This window comes from Barbus barbus, assembly GCF_936440315.1.
Source record: "Barbus barbus genome assembly, chromosome: 1".
Classification (NCBI taxonomy): Eukaryota; Metazoa; Chordata; class Actinopteri; order Cypriniformes; family Cyprinidae; genus Barbus; species Barbus barbus.
In genome coordinates this window covers 37,798,623-37,821,418 of record NC_136729.1, presented here as the reverse complement: position 1 = coordinate 37,821,418, position 22,796 = coordinate 37,798,623, and the positions used below count along the sequence as shown (strand labels likewise).

General features: G+C 39.3%; 1 protein-coding gene across 1 annotated transcript in view; it reads left to right on the top strand.

Moving 5' to 3' along the window:
- LOC306870290 (proenkephalin-A-A-like) overlaps positions 1 to 21,849 on the top strand; it is a gene marked incomplete at both ends in the record, with an annotated part of 31,599 nt that extends 9,750 nt beyond the window's left edge. Inside the window, 2 exons of the mRNA XM_079417477.1 lie at positions 17,634 to 17,774; positions 21,208 to 21,849. Coding sequence (XP_079273603.1) covers positions 17,634 to 17,774; positions 21,208 to 21,849 — 783 coding nt within the window. The remainder of the gene's footprint in view (positions 1 to 17,633; positions 17,775 to 21,207) is intronic.
- Positions 21,850 to 22,796: the final 947 nt, after the last annotated feature.

The following is a 22,796-nucleotide window of genomic DNA, read 5'->3' as shown; positions in this document are numbered from 1 at the left end:
CGCTAGGGATTGATTTTATGGGGTTACAAAAAAAGGTAGGATATGGATTAAATTGCGAACTGTTAGTACTGATTTTATGACGGATCATGCTACATGCTACAGCGTTCAAGTAAACACACATCCAACTAGAAGTGACAGCCTGGTGAATAATCTGCATGACAAAAAAGGAAAAAAAAAAATCTTTAAAGGTTATTCATGATTATGTATTGCTGCCAAGGTGTCTGGTCTTTACAGTGCTTTGTTATATGGAGCGGTTTGGAAGATCGCGATCTAATTCGTTTGTCTACATTGTAATTAAAATGCGGCAGACTGTAATGGACAGTAAAAAAGGCAGAACACCGTATAACTCCAACCAGGCACCGTAACCTCATTTTGTCGCGTGATTAAACAAAGGCTTAAAAAAGAACGCTGCAACTCAATTTGAGCCTTCCAAACAAAGCAAAAGAGACTTTACTGGTGTTATACAGTGTTCTGCCTTGGTTTCTCCAGGGCATTTTGAAGTTAAAGTTGAGAACACCCGTTATTTTCTCGGAAAAACAACAAAATTGACTCAAGATACTTAAGTACACGATAAATAATGTCTTGAATGTCCCAAAAATATCAATAACTCATTTACAACAAAAATCAAAGTTACGGTCTTTTGCCTTTGCACGGCAGTATATATATATGTATGTGTATATATATATATAAAAATGTAGGGCAGCGGGCCAAATTGGCTGCCAGACCACCGGGAATTCTCCCGGTGCTCCCTATGGCCAGTCTGCCCCTGCCTGCTCTAATCAGTTATTAAACAACAGAGCATTAGCATGTTTCCAGAATACACGATGTGATCTGACTGGCATCATCATTTTACCTACAGATGCACAGGAATATATTATCATAACCACAACACATCATCAATTGTAAGTGTTTGTAAGAAGATACTCTCTCTCTCTCTCTCTCTCTCTTTTTCCACATTTGCACATGCGTGAGTGTTTGTAGAGCGAGTGGAGAGTGAATCGGAGCGTGATTGGAGTTTTTTGGCAACTTTACGGTCTGTTACTTTTTTATGTATTGTTGCTATATCTTGTTGTTTTGGAGTGTGAGTGATTGGGGGGGGGTGGCCAGTTATTTTTTTAGCTGGCAGCCATGCCTAGTTCAGGAGGTGTGGGTTTTGAACAGCTAACTCTCCGACATGGAGTTAAAGTGCCAGTTGAGAGCTCAGTGGAAAAAGTTAGTATAGCGATTGGAGAAGTTGTTGGATATAACAGCATATGGTCTGCATCAAGGACGAACAGCGTGATCGTTTTGTTTTTAGACAAGATTGACAAAGTGAATGAGTTTGTTGAAAAAGGAATAACATTGAATGATAGCTTTGTGAAAGTATTTATTCTCGTTAATCTAGCGAAGAGAGTATTGCTGTCAAATGTGCCTCCTTTCATTAAGGATGAAATTGTAGAAAGGGAACTTTCAAGACATGGTCAGATTGTCAGATTGCCATAAAAAAGATCCCTCTAGGCTGTAAATCGCCATTGCTGAAACATGTTGTTTCGTTTAGGAGACAAGTATACATGCTACTGCAGAGTGGTGTAGAGGAATTGAATATTGTTCTGAAGTTCAGGATTGACGGGTTTGATTATGAGATTTTTGCATGAATTGAAAACTTGAAGTGTTTTGGATGTGGCAAAGAAGGACATTTAATGCGTTCATGTCCAGAATAAGAAAATCAAAATAATAGTACTGTGGAAAGGGCTGAGGAAGAAAATAACACAGAACAAGTGATTGTGAGTGGTAACAACAGGAAATAGCCTGAGAAAGAAACAACTATGGACAAGGTGAAAGTGTAGAGGATAATATGAAGGAAGCACAGGAAAGTGAAGAAACAGCTCAGAGATGATGAAATGATCATTTAAAGTTCCAACAATTAAGAGAAAAACAAATCAATGTTGAGGTAGTGCCTAAATCAAAGAAAAAAAATGCTGAATATTGATGTAACTAAGGAAATTGGTGCTTGTTGAGAATCTTACAGTGCTGATGATATATCAGGTTCGGCCAGTGAGAGAGAATCTTCTGATTCATTCACTAATGTGAATATGAAGAAAGAATTTAGAGGCTATAGTTTGGAGAAAGTGAGAAGCTTTCTACAGTCTACCAAGGGGAAGCGGAATGTTGAAGTCACTGATTACTTCTCTCGTCAAACATTGTTTATTGAATCAGACAGATTTTTGATGAGACAAAGTGGGGGAAACTGTCTATCCAATCCAGATGTGAATCTGTACAAATATTGAGCTCTAGATTAAGTCAAATTGAAAATGATCAAATGGTGGAGCAATAATAAAAATGTGCTTGTTTTGTGCTTTTTGACTTACTCTTTCCTAAAGAGTCATTTTGAAATCTCATCCATTAACTTAAATGGAGTGAGAGATGTTGCTAAAAGAGCACAATTGTATGACATTTTGAAAATGAAAAATATATATATAGCATTTGTTCAAGAAACTCATAGCACACCAGATAATGTAGTAGAGTGGCAGAATGAATGGGATGGTCATATCGGTCTTAGTCATAAAAGTGTTTTTAGTGCAGGAGTTGGAATTTTATTTTCAAGGAATTTTTACCAGAATCCTGTAAGATAGAACAAATAAAAAAAGGATGATTATTAAAAGTTACAGTGAATTATGAAAAGATAACACTGGAATTGATTAATGTGTATGCTCCAGTAAATGCATCTGAAATAATATTTTTTTTAGATACACTTGCTAATACAATTCAGCATTGTGAAGATCATTATTTGACACTTTAACATTATTTTGCATTATTTTGAAGATTTTAACTGTACTGCCAGTGATAATGATAGGAATCATCTGGAGACTCATGGCCCTTCAAGGCAAAGAATGTCACAACTCATTGTATCAAATGAACTTTGTGATATTTGGAGAAACTTGCATAACAATATAAGACAGTATACATGGACACACGTAAGATAAAATCACATTGCTTTAGCAAGGTTGGATAGATTTTATTGTTATAAATTTAAATCTGTTTTTTAAATGTTGTCATATACACTCACCTAAAGGATTATTAGGAACACCTGTTCAATTTCTCATTAATGCAATTATCTAATCAACCAATCACATGGCAGTTGCTTCAATGCATTTAGGGGTGTGGTCCTGGTCAAGACAATCTCCTGAACTCCAAACTGAATGTCAGAATGAGAAAGAAAAGTGATTTAAGTAATTTTGAGCGTGGCATGGTTGTTGGTGCCAGACGGGCCGGTCTGAGTATTTCACAATTTGCTCAGTTACTGGGATTTTCACGCACAACCATTTCTAGGGTTTACAAAGAATGGTGTGAAAAGGGAAAAACATCCAGTATGCGGCAGTCCTGTGGGCGAAAATGCCTTGTTGATGCTAGAGGTCAGAGGAGAATGGGCCGACTGATTCAAGCTGATAGAAGAGCAACTTTGACTGAAATAACCACTCGTTACAACCGAGGTATGCAGCAAAGCATTTGTGAAGCCACAACACGCACAACCTTGAGGCGGATGGGCTACAACAGCAGAAGACCCCACCGGGTACCACTCATCTCCACTACAAATAGGAAAAAGAGGCTACAATTTGCGCGAGCTCACCAAAATTGGACGGTTGAAGACTGGAAAAATGTTGCCTGGTCTGATGAGTCTCGATTTCTGTTGAGACATTCAGATGGTAGAGTCAGAATTTGGCGTAAACAGAATGAGAACATGGATCCATCATGCCTTGTTACCACTGTGCAGGCTGGTGGTGGTGGTGTAATGGTGTGGGGGATGTTTTCTTGGCACACTTTAGGCACCTTAGTGCCAATTGGGCATCGTTTAAATGCCACGGCCTACCTGAGCATTGTTTCTGACCATGTCCATCCCTTTATGACCACCATGTACCCATCCTCTGATGGCTACTTCCAGCAGGATAATGCACCATGTCACAAAGCTCGAATCATTTCAAATTGGTTTCTTGAACATGACAATGAGTTCACTGTACTAGAATGGCCCCCACAGTCACCAGATCTCAGCCCAATAGAGCATCTTTGGGATGTGGTGGAACGGGAGCTTCGTGCCCTAGATGTGCATCCCACAAATCTCCATCAACTGCAAGATGCTATCCTATCAATATGGGCCAACATTTCTAAAGAATGCTTTCAGCACCTTGTTGAATCAATGCCACGTAGAATTAAGGCAGTTCTGAAGGCGAAAGGGGGTCAAACACAGTATTAGTATGGTGTTCCTAATAATCCTTTAGGTGAGTGTATATCCAGTGGGTTTTTCAGACCATTCTATGGTGATTACTTATGTTTATATCAAGTCTATAAGAAATAAGAGTGCATATTGGCATTTTAGTTGTTGAGGCACTTGTTGAAGATTTTAATTTTAAAATATACATTTTTTATTTTTTTTAGATTTTGTTGGGGCAAAATGGAAATTACAAAAAGAAAATTTCAGTTCATTGAAACAATGGTGGGATGCTGGAAAGATTCAAATAGAACTGTTTTGTAATCAATATGCTTTCAATGTAACCAGGGGCATTGTTGGGTACATTGCAAATTTAGAAGTTGATATTGTGGAGCCGGAAAAGAAATGGCCAGTGTCGGTTAATTCATTGTTTAAGATCTATTGATGGGAAGTAACTCACGGAAATATCTGATATACGCAGAATAGCAGTTCATTTTTATGAAGAGCTCTATGCAAGTATGAAGAAAATGTTTTTCTGGCACAACAATTTTACAAAGATCTTCCTCAAGTGCCTAAAGAATCTTTTGAAAAATTGATGAAACCTTTGTCAAAAGAGTTTTGATACCAGAAGATAGGCTTTATTTTCAGAGTCAATAAAGCTGAGAAATCCCTGCAGAGTAATCTCACTAATCTTTTTTTCGCATTCTTTTTTTATACAGTTTTTTTCTCTAGGTGTGTTCAATACATTGTATACATGTTTGTCATGGGACCACGATGTAGTCTGGAGGCAGTCAGGAGGCCTTAATTTTATGTTCCGTGAAAATAAGGGCCCCATTATATATTTTGCCTAAAGGAAAAACACGACAAGCAGCTTCCCTCTATGTCTGCACTTCTCATACTGATTTCTATACACGTAGGCAAACACACATGATTATAATAGTAGGATAAGTTGATACATAAATGACCATATTCACATTGATTATACTCAAATAATTTATATTTTGATTAATAGAACTTTTCGTCACAATGCACCAGGAATTGATAGTCTTCCTGTTGATTTTTATAAGGCCTATTGGGAGTTTTTGGGAGATGATTTGTTTGAAGTTCTGAATGAAAGTTTGAATGGAGGACAGCTGCCACAGAGTTGTAAAAGGGCAGTTTTAACCCTGCTCCCAAAAAAAGGTGATTTGAAAGAAATCAAAAATTGGAGACCAATAGCATTATTCTGTGCTGATTATAAAATCTTATCCAAAACTTTGGTTAATCGATTTAAAAAAGTGATGGGAATGATAATACATAAAGATCAGTCATATTGTATACACAAAAGATCAATTGTTGATTTCACTGATCAGAGATGTTTTAGTGGTTTCAAGGATTTTTGGCTGTGGGGTCTACAAATGCGTATATGCGTTTTGTGGCATCTTCTCCTAATAAAGCCCAATTTATACTTCTGCGTCGAACCTACGCCATAGCCTACGCAGAGACGCACAGGCCTGCGCCGTACCTGACGTGCACCTCTCCAAAAATCTAACATTGCGTCAATTCTACGCGGAATGCAAGCGCTGTGAGTTTTGTGTGCGTTTATGATCACTGTAATATAGTTCAATGTTACACCTTATTTAAAATAAAACAAAGCAAAGAAAAATTATACATCAGTAGTTGTCTGCGACAAACAATGTTGATCTGCCATGGTACACGTCCTTGTGGTGATTGAAAGAAGGCCGTCTTCTCCTGTTCCGTTGTTGTCCCCTTTTTGTAGTTTTAAATAATGATTTTACGTAATGATTTGATATTTATTTGCCGCCATCAAGGCTATAATGCTTCTCAGACGAGGTGCTTCTTCTTCGGCTTTTGCCGTGGTACTGCGGGTCACATCAGCAACATGCCCCTGGACACTGCAGACTAGCGGTCCGCATGTGTACTGCACGTCGACACGGACAACGACGCAGAAGTATAAATGAAAACACACAGCTTACGGCGTAGAGGCTACGGCGTAGGTCCGACGCAGAAGTATAATTGGACTTAACGCCAAAAATAACTTAAATTACGCTTTCAGTTTTGATCGTACAGATAAGAGCAATATATCAATCAAAACTGTTGTGTCTACTTTTATTTGTGTACACTCACAAGAACAACAACACTTTTGTGGTTTTGGAAAAGAAGAAAACAAACAGTGTGCGCTCTGTCTTCTCCGTCTCCGCGAACTGCTTTTAGAAACGCATCACTAAAATGAACTGTAACTCTTGCGAATTCTCAACACACAGGCATTGGAGTTACAGTCAGGTCCATAAATATTGGGACATCGACACAATTCTAACATTTTTGGCTCTATACACCACCACAATGGATTTCAAATGAAACGAACAAGATGTGCTTTAACTGCAGACTTTAATTTGAGGGTATTTACATCCAAATCAGGTGAACGGTGTAGGAATTACAACAGTTTGCATATGTGCCTCCCACTTGTTAAGGGACCAAAAGTAATGGGACAATTGGCTTCTCAGCTGTTCCATGGCCAGGTGTGTGTTATTCCCTCATTATCCCAATTACAATGTGCAGATAAAAGGTCCAGAGTTCATTTCAAGTGTGCTATTTGCATTTGGAATCTGTTGCTGTCAACTGTCAAGATGAGATCCAAAGAGCTGTCACTATCAGTGAAGCAAGCCATCATTAGGCTGAAAAAACAAAACAAACCCATCAGAGAGATAGCAAAAACATTAGGCGTGGCCAAAACAACTGTTTGGAACATTCCTAAAAAGAAGGAACGCACCGGTGAGCTCAGCAACACCAAAAGACCTGGAAGACCACGGAAAACAACTGTGGTGGATGACCGAAGAATTCTTTCCCTGGTGAAGAAAACACCCTTCACAACAGTTGGCCAGATCAAGAACACTCTCCAGGAGGTAGGTGTATGTGTGTCAAAGTCCACAATCAAGAGAAGACTTCACCAGAGTGAATACAGAGGGTTCACCACAAGATGTAAACCATTGGTGAGCTTCAAAAACAGGAAGGCCAGATTAGAGTTTGCCAAACGACATCTAAAAAAGCCTTCACAGTTCTGGAACAACATCCTATGGACAGATGAGACCAAGATCAACTTGTACCAGAGTGATGGGAAGAGAAGAGTATGGAGAAGGAAAGGAACTGCTCATGATCCTAAGCATACCACCTCATCAGTGAAGCATGGTGGTGGTAGTGTCATGACGTGGACATGTATGGCTGCCAGTGGAACTGGTTCTCTTGTATTTATTGATGATGTGACTGCTGACAAAAGCAGCAGGATGAATTCTGAAGTGTTTCGGGCAATATTATCTGCTCATATTCAGCCAAATGCTTCAGAACTCACTGGACGGCGCTTCACAGTACAGAAGGACAATGACCCAAAGCATACTGCAAAAGCAACCAAAGAGTTTTTGAAGGGAAAGAAGTGGACTGTTATGCAATGGCCAAGTCAATCACCTGACCTGAATCCGATTGAGCATGCATTTCACTTGCTGAAGACAAAACTGAAGGGAAAATGCCCCAAGAACAAGCAGGAACTGAAGACGGTTGCAGTAGAGGCCTGGCAGAGCATCACCAGGGATGAAACCCAGCGTCTGGTGATGTCTATGCATTCCAGACTTCAGGCTGTAATTGACTGCAAAGGATTTGCAACCAAGTATTAAAAAGTGAAAGTTTGATTTATGATTATTATTCTGTTCCATTACTTTTGGTCCCTTAACAAGTGGGAGGCACATATGCAAACTGTTGTAATTCCTACACCGTTCACCTGATTTGGATGTAAATACCCTCAAATTAAAGCTGACAGTCTGCAGTTAAAGCACATCTTGTTCGTTTCATTTGAAATCCATTGTGGTGGTGTATAGAGCCAAAAATGTTAGAATTGTGTCGATGTCCCAATATTTATGGACCTGACTGTATATCTATAGAAAGCTTGAAGTGTCTACTTTTAAATGATGTAAGTCTTATCGAAAACAAACATTGTGTGAAGTATATCAGTGTGAAACCAACATGATGTGCAGTCTTTCCCATCCAACTCATTATCTCTAATGCAGTCCCGCCCCCTCGCGGCTCGTGCCGTTCATATGTAAATATCCACGTGAGACCCGAGCAAATGGAGATGCCCAACATAAACAAAGCAGCTACACTGTAAGCACATCGCGAGCAAATTATCTGTAAATTTTTGTTCTAGAAGTGAACTACTCCTTAAAAGTTGAATTGGAGCCCATCAGAGTGGAATTGACTATCACCTACTTACTGTCGCATATTCTCTATTTTATTATACTGTTAAGTTCTGTTTTAATTTTCCAGTTACCTGTGTACTTTTGTAGTCCTTTGAGACGGTAAAGCAATTAACAATAAAATAACAGTGTTGGCAACTCTTACAGATTTTCCTTGAAACATTGCTGTGACAGAGTCCTCACAGAAGTCCTTATTTTATATATTTGGTTAAATATAAGCTTTGTGCAACACTTCTTTACATTATGCAAACTTGACATGTATTAACATTTTTTTTTTTTTTTTTTGCAATGTATTGTGATCACAGGTGAAAATTGCATCAGAGGGGGAGGACTTTTCTGCTCCCTCATATAGCAGGGACAACTTTGCAAGCATATGCAAAAGATCTCCAGAAATTTGTTGATTCCTGCCCACAGCTGAAAGGAAAAATTGACAATATGCCTGTTAAAAATAAATGTAGAACATGATTTTGTGTGTGTGTTTTTTTTTTACTGTTCTTTGTATTTTGTATAAGTGGTTGCAAATTATTTTTTTCTGCATTATGTTCCTGGAAAAGATCTATTAAAATTTTGTTAAATAATAAAAATATATCTTTAACTTAAGGTCTTTGGACCTTGTATTTAATTATGTAATACTGTTCATTGTTAATAACTTTGAAACACATTGTAGCATGACTAAAATTGTTTAATGTTACACTTACACAATAACTACACTTAGCAAGAGGGTAACAATCACTTTAGATTACAGCCCGCAAATGTTATACTTACAACCTGGTTACGTGTAGATACTGTGTATGTTTGCATAGTAGTTAAGAAAATTGTAGTACATATTATTCTACTTGCCTCAAACCACATTCGGAAGCTCAAGTACACAACAGCTATCCAAAAAAACATCAGTTCGGTACATGTACATGTGTTATATTTATATGTTATATCCTGGGAGCAGCTGGAAACAGGTAATCTAGTTTTCAACTGTACTGCACCTCAACGGACATGATTTGCTGCTGAGATGACCATATGCAATGCTCTTATCAGGTAAATTCATATAAATTTTTTTATTTTTGTTCAAAGGTGTTGAACAAACAATTGTTGATACATCGTTCTGATAATGCATGGCGAAGTCATTTATGTGTTGCTTCTGATTTTAAACCAATGTGGGGTACGTTATACAAGCCACCATTGACTATATATTGGAGATTTGCAGTGGAGGATTTTTCATGGCATTGTTGCAGTGAATTAATTCATTTCTATTTTGATGTAATGGACAGTTGTACGTTTTGTGGGCAGAGAGAAACTATTTTTCATTTTTGTATTTATTGTCAAAGGTTACTGTTACGGGGCTGACGAGACGTGAGGATCCATTTGCAAAGCTTTATTGTAAAACATGGTCATACAGGCAGGGTCGGGAGACAGCAAACAGGTATGGCAGAGGCAAGACAGAGCAATCCGTGGAGCAAGCGTGGGTCGACGATCGGCGAACAGTATCCAAACAGGGCAAGGCAGAGAGAATAATCCGGGAACACGGGCAGGAATCAAAACACAGGAAATCTAACTCGTGAAACAGAGAACGCTTTGTAAAGAGACTAGGCTAACAATACTCGGCGGTGAGCAAGAGCAAGTCCCAGGCTTAAATAGTGAGTGGTGGTGATTGTGAAATGATGATCAGGTGTGGGCAAGATAGTGAACAGCTGTGCATGTCGTCAGTGCAATGGATTGTGGGAAATGGAGTCCAATGTGTTGTGAGTGAAAAAGTCACTGTGGTGAGCGGGTGACCTCTAGTGGTGGTTAACCGGGAGAGCATGGACCAGATTCGTGACATAGCAGCCCCCCCCAAAGGAGCGGCTTCCAGATGCTCCTAAACAATCCAGGAGGGCGGTGGAGCGGAGGCGGAGCAGGGGGAGGGGCGGAGGGCCAGGTCCTTGAGGACGTGGGAAGACCGGGGATGAGCAGGACATCCAGCCGGAACCGGAGACCAGGACAGAGCAAGAGCCCACCAGGGCGGAGCAGACGGAGCAGGAACCCACCAGGGCGGAGCAGATGACCACCAGACCGGAGCAGTGGACCACCACAGCAGAGCAGATGACCACCAGACCTGAGCAGAGGACCACCACGGCGGGTCAGAAGACCACCAGACCCGAGCAGAAGACCACCACGGCAGGGCAGAGGACCATCACAGGGAGGCAGACAGGGCAGGAACCCATGACAGAGACTGGGATCTGGGCGGAGCAGGTGACCCCCAGAGCCAGACAGTTGACCACCACGGCGGAGTAGACGGAGCCGGAGCCCACCAGTGTGGCGTAGACTGGGCAGAGTATCTCCACGGTAGAGCGGACTGGTCAGGAAGCCATGGCAGGGTCAGGGATCTAGGGAGAACAGAGACGGACACCACAGGGAGAGCGGAGACACAACACAGGGAGAGCCTTCATGGTCTCAGGAGCCGTGGCAGGGCAGGACGGGACCAGAGCGCACCTGGGCAGAGCAGGAGACCCCCAGAGCCAGACAGCTGACCACCACCGCAGAGCAGACAGAACCAGAGCCCACCAGTGTGGAGTAGACAGGGCAGAGGATCTCCACGGTAGAGCAGACTGCTCAGGAAGCCATGGCAGGATCAGGGATCCGGGGGAAACAGAGACAGACACCACAGGGAGAACAGAGACTGACAACACAGAGAGAGTCCCCATGGTCCCAGGGGCCGTGACCGGGCAGGTAGAGAGTTCACGGACGGCCTCTTTGGGGCGCTCTTGAGGAGCTGAGGCGTGAAGGGACTCTGGCTGAGGCGTGAAGGGACTCTGGCTGAGGCGTGAAGGGACTCTGGCTGAGGCGTGAAGGGACTCTGGCTCTTTGACATAGGCTGGGACTTGACTCTTTACAAGCAGCAATGACGCTATGAGGTGGTGTTATGGTTGCCATTTTGTGAGCGTGCTCTAGCGCAGCTGTAATCAAACAATTGGGTGCGGTGTCTTTCCTCCGCGACCCCCACAGTGAATGTTGAACCAACAGTACACAGAACATACTCCAGAAAATGACTCCGTGATAAATGAGGAGCCTTATGAATTATTTTTGCTTTTAATGGCTGCTTAAGGCCATCGCAAAAAAAATCTATTAGCATACAATCCGGTAAATCTGAGCCATTAGCCAAAGCCAAATATTCAATGATGTAACGCTCTAGTGATCGTGTACCCTGCTTGAGGGCCAATAATAAGATCGCTGCATCCATACCTGACCGATGTTCTTTGGGAAAGCCGCTGGATCCTTGTTGGGCCGAGTATTCGGTTACGGGGCTGACGAGACGCGAGACGTGCGGATCCATTTGCAAAGCTTTATTGTAAAACATGGTCATACAGGCAGGGTCGGGAGACAGCAAACAGGTATGGCAGAGGCAAGACAGAGCAATCCGTGGAGCAAGCGTGGGTCGACGATCGGCGAACAGTATCCAAACAGGGCAAGGCAGAGAGAATAATCCGAGAACACGGGCAGGAATCAAAACACAGGAAATCTAACTCGGGAAACAGAGAACGCTTTGTAAAGAGACTAGGCTAACAATACTCAGCAGTGAGCAAGCGCAAGTCCCAGGCTTAAATAGTGAGTGGTAGTGATTGTGAAATGATGATCAGGTGTGGGCGAGATAGTGAACAGCTGTGCATGTCGTCAGTGCAATGGATTGTGGGAAATGGAGTCCAATGTGTTGTGAGTGAAAAAGTCACTGTGGTGAGCGGGTGACCTCTAGTGGTGGTTAACCGGGAGAGCATGGACCAGATTCGTGACAGTTACAGTCTCTGATTGAAGTGCTGACAATGATTTTTGATGACTTTAATGAAATGTTCAGTATACCTGTATTAATTTATGGTTTTAAGGAATCTAAAGTTAAGAAAAGAATGGGGCGTTTGCTGAATTGTATTATAGGTCAAGCAAAGATGTCTATTTATTTAAATTGAAAACAGAAAATTGATTTTGGAAATGACTGTAATATAGTGAAGGTTTTTAAAGGACTTAAAAACAAGAATTAAGCATGATTTTTCTTTTTATTGTTGTATGAAAAATCTACTGGATTTTCAAACGATTTGGACAATTGGAGAAGTACTCTGTAAAGTTGAAAATAATAATTTTATATTATTTTCAACTTTTTAGAGTACTTCTCCAATTTGAACTCTTTCACATCTTATCTCATTTTATAATATCACATAAGATGTGAAAGAGTTCAAATGTATAATAAAGATTTTTTAAAAATAAAAAAATCTCTCTCTCTCTCTATATATATATATATATATATATATATATATTATGAAGAGTTCAGATGCAAAAACCTCTAAGTCTGTCTGACTTCTTTTTTTTTATATATATATGAGCATTTTGATCTGGCTTAAGGACATTTTTGAAAAAAGCCATTTGAATAACTGACTGATAACCTTTTAATTGTCATTAAAGTGAAATTACTGAACCTAAACATAACAGCCTGAAATAATTTTAAAAGATTAAAAACTTTTTTGAATCTGACATGTATGGGGTAGGGTTGCTGGATCTAGTGCTTCCCCGTTTCTAAGTGGAGTGCTTTTTCTTATTAATGAAAAATTCAATAGAGCAATTTACAAAATGTTCACTATGTCCATTAGGATTTAAAAAAATTAGTTTTTTTCAGTGACTGCTGGTTGACTGCTGACTGAAATTTGTGTGTACCTGCATTTATCTTTGTGTGTTTATGATTTATGTGCTACATTGAAACCTATCTGACCTTTAAGTGAGTTGGTGTCAATAGAATGTTGTTGGCTGTAGTAATGTCAGTAAAATCAATAGTCTTTGCTATGGTGAAGAGTGGTCAATAATTACCACTGAAAAGACACATAAAAGCAGTGCAAATCCAGATGAAAAGAATGAATAACCAGCATTCTACCAATACTAGGTTGTCTTTCCCTCTCTCTCTCTGTCTGTGTGTGTGTATGAAGCAGGGCCGCTGTAACAGGGGGAAGGTCAGGATGATTCCAAGGGCCCTGATCAGAAAAGGGGCTAATCATGATAAAAGAGGGGCCCAACCAAATCTGGTCCATTTCTTTGTAGTCAGAACTGAACCAAAACAGTATCTTATACAGTTATTATAATGTGTTCTGTAAAGGGCTGATGGCCCTTAAGTGGCCCACACGTGGCTGTTAGGGAAAGGTATTATTTAACCATATAGACTAATCTGTAACAATGTCACAGTTACATCACTTGCAGCTGCGTGCGCATTGTGGTGGCAGAAAAACACTGGGAACAAGTGGAGGGAAACAGTTAAAATCCATGGAATAAGAGAAAAAATGTATTGCTGTGCCTTTGTGAGGGGGAAGTCGTGGCCTAATGGTTAGAGAGTCCGACTCGTAATCGTAAGGTTGCGGGTTCGAGTCCCCGGCCGGCAGGAATTGTAGGTGGGGGGAGTGAATGTACAGCGCTCTCTCCACCCTCAATACCACGACTGAGGTGCCCTTGAGCAAGGCACCGAACCCCCAATTGCTCCCCGGGCTGCCCACTGCTCCGGGTGTGTGTTCACGGTGTGTGTGTGTGTGTGTGTGTGTGCATTTGTTCACTACTCACTGCTGTGTGTGTGCACTTGGATGGGTTAAACGCAGAGCACCAATTTCGAGTATGGGTCACCATACTTGACAATACGTCACGACTTTACTTTACTTTACTTTGGATGTCAGAATCGGAATACAAATCCGAAGAACAATTTGTATAGAATATTGTCGTCAAAGACACCATTTGAAGCTAAACGCAGATGTTTAAAAGGACAGACTATGGATGAAACCTGCTATGATGACTTTACTTTTAAAGCATAAATTTGATTTAAACCATAGGTCTTCATGAGTCAACCCAATAAAAATGAAAACTTGTATTATTGATACGCAATAATGGACTTTGGCGTGTATACAGTATGCTACGCAATGGGTAGGATTAGGGTTGTGGGGTAGATGCGTATCATATGTACGCGAAAACTGCATATCATATGCACACCAACAAATTTTGTATCATATGCACGCGAAAACTGCGTATTATATGCATGCCAAATACGTTCGTATCATATATACGCCAAAGTCCATTTTTGCGTATCAATACCACAGGTTTTCATTTTTATTTGGCGTACTACTTCTATGCATTTTCATGAGACCGGGCTCAATATTCACATATGCAGTTCATAGGGGATATATTTTATTAGTCCTACAGTTATAGCATGAAATACTATTTAAACCTATAACATTTCACATAAAATTTACCTATTTTTCTCACAATTCTGACATTCTTTTTTTTTTTTCTTGTTTGTTTTTACAAATGCAAGTTTATATCTCCTAGTTCTGAATTTATAACTCGATTTATCTCAGCAATAGTGAGTTTGTCAATTCTGAGGAAAAAAGCCAGAAGTGTGGGACATAAACACATCATTCTGAGCCATAAACTTATAAACTTAACAACTACAACAACTACCTTACAAGCTATTAATAAGCAGTAAATGAAGAGTTTATTGAGGCAAAAGTCATAGTTAATAGTGAATATGTGTTTATCATTCTAAAGTGTTAAAAAATAATTTAGGATACAAATGATTGGTTATTGTCCAGCAGTGTACTTAATGTGTTATTTTCTTCTGTATGTCACTATTCCCTGTATGTACATGTTTCAAACACTGCTTTATTTGCTGTAGACAGAGGCAGAAGTGAATTCAGAGCTGAGAGTGAATGAGGCAGAAAGTTTCAGTGAGGCTTCAGAGGTAAAGATTATTTACAGCATTGTCTATGATAAGATATTTCTTATACCTTAAAAAATAGTACCTTTATAAGGACATCTTTGTAACTTATACTCAAAAAGGTGCACATTAGTACATTAGAGTACCAATATGTACCGTAATGTACAACTATGAAACTTTTTGGGGTAAATAAGGTACAAAGATGTCATTTTAAGGGTACTGTCCCAGTGACAAGCTGTTGTATTTCTTTCTTTTTCTTTTTTCTCTCTTTCTTTCCTTCTGTTTTATAATCATATATAATAATATAATCATAAAGCATATTAAGCAAAAAGGTATGATTAAAAATAAAACCTGTCAATTAGACAAGGGTTAACTATAAAAAAACAACAACAAAAAAAAAGGTATATAGACATTCCGTCCCCCCCACTTTTGAAATGATGGCTACGCCCCTGGGTAACCATACTTGGCCACGTCACGTCACTTTTCACTTTCAGTTTTGTTCACTGATTTTGACTGTCTCCTCTTTTGACGGACCTCTCAAAGACTGAAAAACAAAGGCAGTTCATCATACAGACTATCGGAGAGCAACACAATCTGTTTCCAGTTTATGTGGCTGAAGCACATGTTGGATTGTCATCATGATCTAGATCAGATCGCAATTTTTCAAAGATTGGTTCTCATCAGCAGCATTGTAATGTAATTTTTTACATTTATTACATTTATTTTTGGCATTTTATGCATTTATTTCAATTGCAAAACATAAGGCTGAACCCTTTCATCTGCCACCCTCAGCTTTACTCCCACTATGGCGACTACACGGCCATTTAGTTTGCTGACAACACAGTGGTGGTATGCCTTGTAAGTACTTAGAGAAACTGGACATCCTCTATGGTGTTGCATTAACAGTCACTCCCTGAATGTTACCATCTCACAGAAGATCTCACCTAAAAACATCTACATTCAGCCATGCAGGATCAGGCATTCAACACCCAGGACAAAAATTCTTCAGAGTGCTCCCATCAGGTAAGTTCTGCTGAATCCTGAAGACAAATACAGACTAAAGGAGTTTGTAACCTCAGGCAATCCGGCTACTGAAGAAGGACAATTGGAGAGTCTGCATACACAGAAACATACAGAAATTGCACTAAATACATACAATTCAGCGTCTGTGTACATTGTAGAGTTTTCATATATTTTGAAAAAAATAAAATAAAAAAGAAATAAGATGTATACTTTATTCTTATTTCTACCATATTCTATTTTCTACCTGACAGACAGACATATGCAGAAATTGCACTATACTCTAGGACTACAGCTTCTGTTAACATTGTATATTGTTGTTGTTGTTGTTGTTGTTTTGTTTTTATGTTTGCTTTAATCTTTCTCTCTATCTTCCATATATTGTGTTTTCTTTTTATTGTTTTCTTTTATTTTTCTTTTACATTTTATTATTATTTTTATCATCATCATCATGTATGTGTATGTCCTTAATTCATTGTTATTACTGTTTGTTGTTGCACTGTCAGATGAGGAATTAAGGAAAAACATTTAACCACATAACACATGTAATATTTATATGGCCATTAAAGAACTCTTGATATCTCCCCCACTGAAACATTTGGTGCAGGATTTGCTGCTAAAGGGAGGGTAGAAGCCACTAAATTCAAGGGTTCAGTTACTCCATACTGTGAATGGTTCATCTATGATGTGAAACATGTGAAAAGTATAAAATAATAACATAAAACTGTTTGTATTATTAGTTGAGTCTAATTACGTTTGTTTATTTCTGAGCTTAACTGAAACCAACACATTTTATTAGTAATCAATGCAGAAATATTGCGGATATTTTCACAACCACCAAGAACAATCTGATTTGCAGACATAAATGTGCTTTATGAAGAGAAATAAACCGTTGTCAAACACTGCACATTGTTCATGAATAATCTCAAGAAAAAAATATCATTATGATTTAGTTCATCATTTGCACATCAGTTAACAATAAATTTAAGGCGGTTGTACACACCGCAGCTCCCACAGTCGATTGTTGTTTTCACGCATAATATTGCTGTTTTGTCAGGAACTATATCTTCTAGAGTAAGAATTTCACTGCATAAATTGGCTTATTTTTGTGTAGTGATCATATTGGTTTTCTAAGCTGATTCAATATCCCCATATGCCGCCCCCCCCCCCCGTATCTCTCTCTCTCTCTCTCTCTCTCTCTCTCTCCAAATCTCCAAACACTCAATGCACTCTAGGGAGTAACGCACACATGTACGTTTAGTATTGACCAGATTTTACATGCACCAAACAGACTGGAGTAATTTGCGCCGTCATGAAGGTTAGTAAACCTGCTTAAATACAAAATGTCTTTTTGTTTTTGGTTTTTTTTTTTTTTTTTTGTATTTCCAGTGATATGAATTTCGAATTGTTTGTTTTCATGCCACTAATTTGAATACATTTATAGGAAGCATTATTAGTGTAATCTGTTATTTCTTTTCCGCTAAAGACCCTGACAGTTCCTGTAAACTCCAGGTGGACACTGTTGCTGAGCGCGTATCTGACGCTGACAGCGAGCGCGGACTGTGGCGAAGACTGCGCGTACTGCTCGCAGCAACTGCCTCTTCAACTCATAAAAATACACTCAATAGTAAGTCTACTGTTTTACTGCACGTACATAAATAAAACCGCGCATAGCCTATGTGAAAAGCTACTTATTTGGAATTCAATCCTGTAAAAATACAAAGGTATACAGGCAATTCAAAATATTGATGTCTTATCTGAAGCGCCCTTTTGCTAAAGTATTACTATTATTTTTTATTTAAGGTATTTGCATACATGTTTACATAAGTCTTTTTATATTTAATTAAAACAAATAAACTGTGATTTCATTAATTATTGCAACACTCTGGAGAAGCTAATTTATCAGATTAATCATTGTAGACTGTCATTGTAGACCATTATTAAATTAGCTAATTTATTAAGTAATTCGTAATGACTTATTCGAAAAAAAAGATGGAAGATTATACGCATGAACTCTTGCTTACAAAAAGCTGAATAGACATTTTAGAATATATTTTTTTCTAAGAACAGTTCTATGTAGGCTACTATAGGGTGAGTAGCTATTTATTTTCAGCAGTGGCAACAAATTTAGTGAATTTAAAATTATATTTTGCAGCGATTTACATGGCCAGGATTGAAATTTCTGGATTTTACAGCCAGCTATTAATGTGACAAAGAACTGATCTGAGAAAGAGAGAAAAAAAAAAGTCTGAAATCGTGAAACGCACCAGACTGTTTGTGAGACAGACCACCACTAGGCTGCACTAATTTACCCTAAATCCTAAAGAACAGCGAGCTGAAAATTGCGTTGTCGGAACAGAAAGATGTTCTCAGCTGTTAATATTAATCACCTAATGGCTCAAAAGAATAATGGCGTGATCAAGTAATTTAAATTTTATAGCAGAATCGTATACATCTTAAAAGAGCTATAGACCTACTTGATTTAAAGCAACAATTCATAAGATCACACTTTCTGTTAATAATTTTCATCTAAATAAGTCTGGAACTCTGACATTCTTGCAGAACAATTAGGCTAAGTGTTAAGTGTTCAAATAAATGTCAGCAATTGTAACATTTTGCCAAAATAAATAAATATAAAACTCTGACATCACCTTTAGGCTATTTTTATTGAATGACGCACACACACACACAAAGATACAAAAAAATTTGATTTTAATTTGTTTTACACAAGACAAAAAAAAAAAAAAGCATGAGGAAGTGAAAATAACATTTGAACATGGTTGAACATCATGGATGTATTCTTGTCAGTGTGTGAAAATTTTCGGTAAACAGAATTATACATTTGTTGTCCTGTTATTTGTGCTTGTGTTATGGACTTTTAGTGTTTAGTTTCAACATTCATAATTGGAAGACCTGACCAATTATGAAGGCAGCAGATGAACTCATGAGCTTTCGACAAGTTATGGCCAACACTGAATCGTACTGTGGTCTGGTTGGCTATGTGGACTAGGAGGGATTGTGTGCTCAAACCATAGACTGTAAAAAAAAAAGTAGGCGAGCCGGCCGTCGCCATCTTGGCTGCGCGTCACTCCCGGATAATCGAAAATGGGCAAAAAGGCGGGTCGTGGGTGGAGCTGGTTGCTGAAACCACGCCCACCTAGCGCGACAGTGGTGACAGCAGCTGCAATCCACAGGTCACTCAAGTGGCCACGCCCTTAATTATGCAGAACTTTAAGGCTTAATATAATTTAAACGGATGAGTAATAAAAAAAATTCACCACCCTCAGAGTTGTCATGAAGGGCAAAATTAGCTGTATAGACCAAAACCACTTTTTGTACCAGGCTGTAAACATGTTTTTTTTCTTTATGTAAAGTTGAACATTTTAACATGGGGAGTGGGACTGACTCCCTTTTGGAGCCAGCCTCTAGCGGCCAGTCGATGAATTGCAGTTTAAGTCACTTCTGTGCTGGTTTCAAGACCGAGACCTGGAGGTTGCCTCTTGGCTCAAACACTTGTTTTGAATAAAAAAATCATGATATGTCCCAGCTCTACTGATTCCGTCGTGGTGGTCTGTTTCTCTGCTGTGGTGCTCTGATCTGCCAACACCCCTGTGGTCTCGTTCTCTGCTGAGGTATTCTTCTCAGCCATGGTGGTCTTTGGCTTTGCTGTGGTGTTCTGGTCTGCCGGCGCCTCTGTGGTCACTTGCTCTGCAGTGGTGATCTCTGCTCCACTGTGGTGGTCTCCTGCTTCCCTGTGGTCTCCAGTTCCTCCACTGCCCGAGAGCCCAGGCCCACGTTCACCGCAAAATCCTGGACCATCGTCCTGTCATCCATCGGCTGAAATTTGATTATTGTTTTGTTGTCGTTTGGCATGACAGGAGCTATCCCTGGTATATACAGTATATGCCATATAAAAGCCCTTTTGTTTCGTTTCCTGGTTCCAGTCTTTTGTGTACTTTTGTTATTTTATAACATTAAATAATAGGCAACTGGATCCTGCTCTCTCCATGTTTCTGAGTTCACCAGATGTTATATAATTAAAAAATTGATGTTTGTGTGTTGGAGAGACTAGGGTATTGGTGTATTTTGTTCAAATTCAGTATGTCACTCTGTATAGTGTTTCCATGGTTTCCCACAAGCTTAGCACACACTCTACACCTACTCATCCCCATATCACCCAAAACACACTCACTCATTTGCATATTGCCCAGTTATGAATTGGGAGATGAAGGCTGAGGGAGAAAAAAAAAGTGTGTTTAAGCAAGTGTTTAATATCCTCTTTTAACGTAAGTGTCTGGGCAAAAGAGACATCCATTATTTTATTATATTTATTATTATTATATTATACATAATTTTCTTTATGTCTCACTAGCCCCTTTCACACATACAGACTTTTCTGAAAAATGACCAGTAAATTGCCGTAAAGAGATCATGTGTAAACAGGACCTTTTCAGAAATACTGGTAAATTCGTTCCGGCAATTTACCGGTATGAGAAGTTGTAACATTACCAGTAAATTGCCGGAATTCTGCTGTGTGTGAACGCAGAATGAAGATAACCGGTATGAGGACATACAATTTCATAACGTGGTGATGTAAGACGTAAGACGTGTACTTTGGGCCAATCCAGAGCCGTTGAAATTCAAAAATTCAGCGGCTCTGGGCCAATCATAACATTCGCATTTACTCCGCGCTGTGTAGTTTGGTTTGAAGTCGTGTAATGCGATGTCTCTGGGCCAAAATCGCTGCGTGAATGTGAACGTTTGATACAAAATGAAAACATCAACAAAAACACTGACCACGTATACCCCTTCATGTTTACAAACACAACACCGGAAGGCACAGCCGTTAAGAGGTCATTTCTGGTTAATGATGTCACAGAATTTACCGGTAATTTGAAATGTGTGAATGGTGCTTTTCCGGAAAAAAGACGGAATGTTGTTAAATGTGTGAACAGCATATTTTTTAATTTACTGGTAAAGTCGTTACGGTAATTTTATGGCAATTTACTGGTATTACTGTGTGAAAGGGGCTATTGACTATATTTTCACGTTTTTCACAGGAATGCGTGGTGGAGTGTGAGGAGCATCTGAGTGCAGGCAGCTCTTGGAGTTTGTGCAACCATTTTATGCAGAATGCTGATAACACTCCTGGGGGTAACCGAGCATCCACAGAAACAGAACACTTGGACACCCAACAGCACCCTGTAGACAAAAAATATGGTGGCTTCATGAAGCGGTATGGTGGTTTTATGAAGCGTTATGGAGGCTTCATGAAGCGTTATGGAGGATTCATGAAGAAGACTGCAGAACTCTATGGGCTGGAGCCAGAGGACGTTGACCATGGCAGAGCAATCCTGACTAATCATGATGTTGAATTGCTGGCAAATCAAGTTGAGTCTGATGGCGAGAGGGTGGAGAAGGCTCTGACAGACGTCCTTGATTCAAAGGGAGAAGCACAGGGTGTAAAGGGTATGGCAAAACGTTATGGGGGCTTTATGAAGAGGGGACAGCTTTATGACTTGGAAAGTGGGGTTAAGGCACTACAAAAACGATATGGGGGCTTCATGAGGCGTGTAGATCGACCACAGTGGTGGCAGGAGTCTAAACGCTATGGTCGCTTCTTAAAACGCTCCCAAGAGGAAGATGAAGATGAAAATTCATCAGAGATAGAAAAGAGGTATGGTGGATTCATGGGATATTAAGATGGTCTTTTCTCCTGTGCCCTAGACCACTTCCTCTCTAGCCCCTTAAATACCACCTGAGAACCAAAAGAGGAGACACGCTTTAAATGTACTCATAATGTTTTAATGAAGTGTTTATGTCTTTATTGTGGTGATATGATTTAATGTGAAATTAAAGACCTAAAAGACCATGGATATATTGTCTTAACATTACATATCGAATCTGAATTCAAATTTACATTTACAAGTTGTGTAGCAGATTTTAATAATCAGGATGACCTACTTCTGACAAATGCTGTATCACAACCATTGTCCTTTTTTAATCAACACTACAATCCTGGTTTGCATGAGACATTCATTCAGTCTTAAAAGAGGAACATTTTAGAGAAAACAAGACAGACATTTATTTCTCCATTACATGGTGATTATTTCTTCATGACACTTGTCTTTTACACAGATGTATATTTTTTTGGGTACCAGTCTGAATATTGTCATTTGCTGTATAGCTTGAATAAACTGCTCGAAACTGCACTAGAATGTTTGTCTTGAATAGAAAGGCTATTTTTTTGTGCACATCAGCATTTTCTGTCTGAGGTATGTGGCTCAGCAGCCTTTTGTTAGTGAGTATAAGCAAGTTGCATTACCTCTTCTGAACTGTGCTGAGATAATGATTCGGACCAAACACGCTTATTTGAAGTGGCAGTGTAATTGCATGTTTCATGATGTGAGTTAGAAGTGAAAAGCACTTCTACTAATGGCATGACTATCATCATGGAACTCATACAATCAAGTCAAAAGGTAATGCATATGAAGGTAAAATAATGCCATAAAGATTTGCATGTGCAGGGTAAGATTTGTGAAAGTGTACATAAGACTGTAAGCGTAAATTAAATTTGCATGTGCAAGAGAAGCTTTGTAAAGGTGTCATTTGTGTTTCAAGTGCAAGAAAAAATGATTTGCAGCATTTT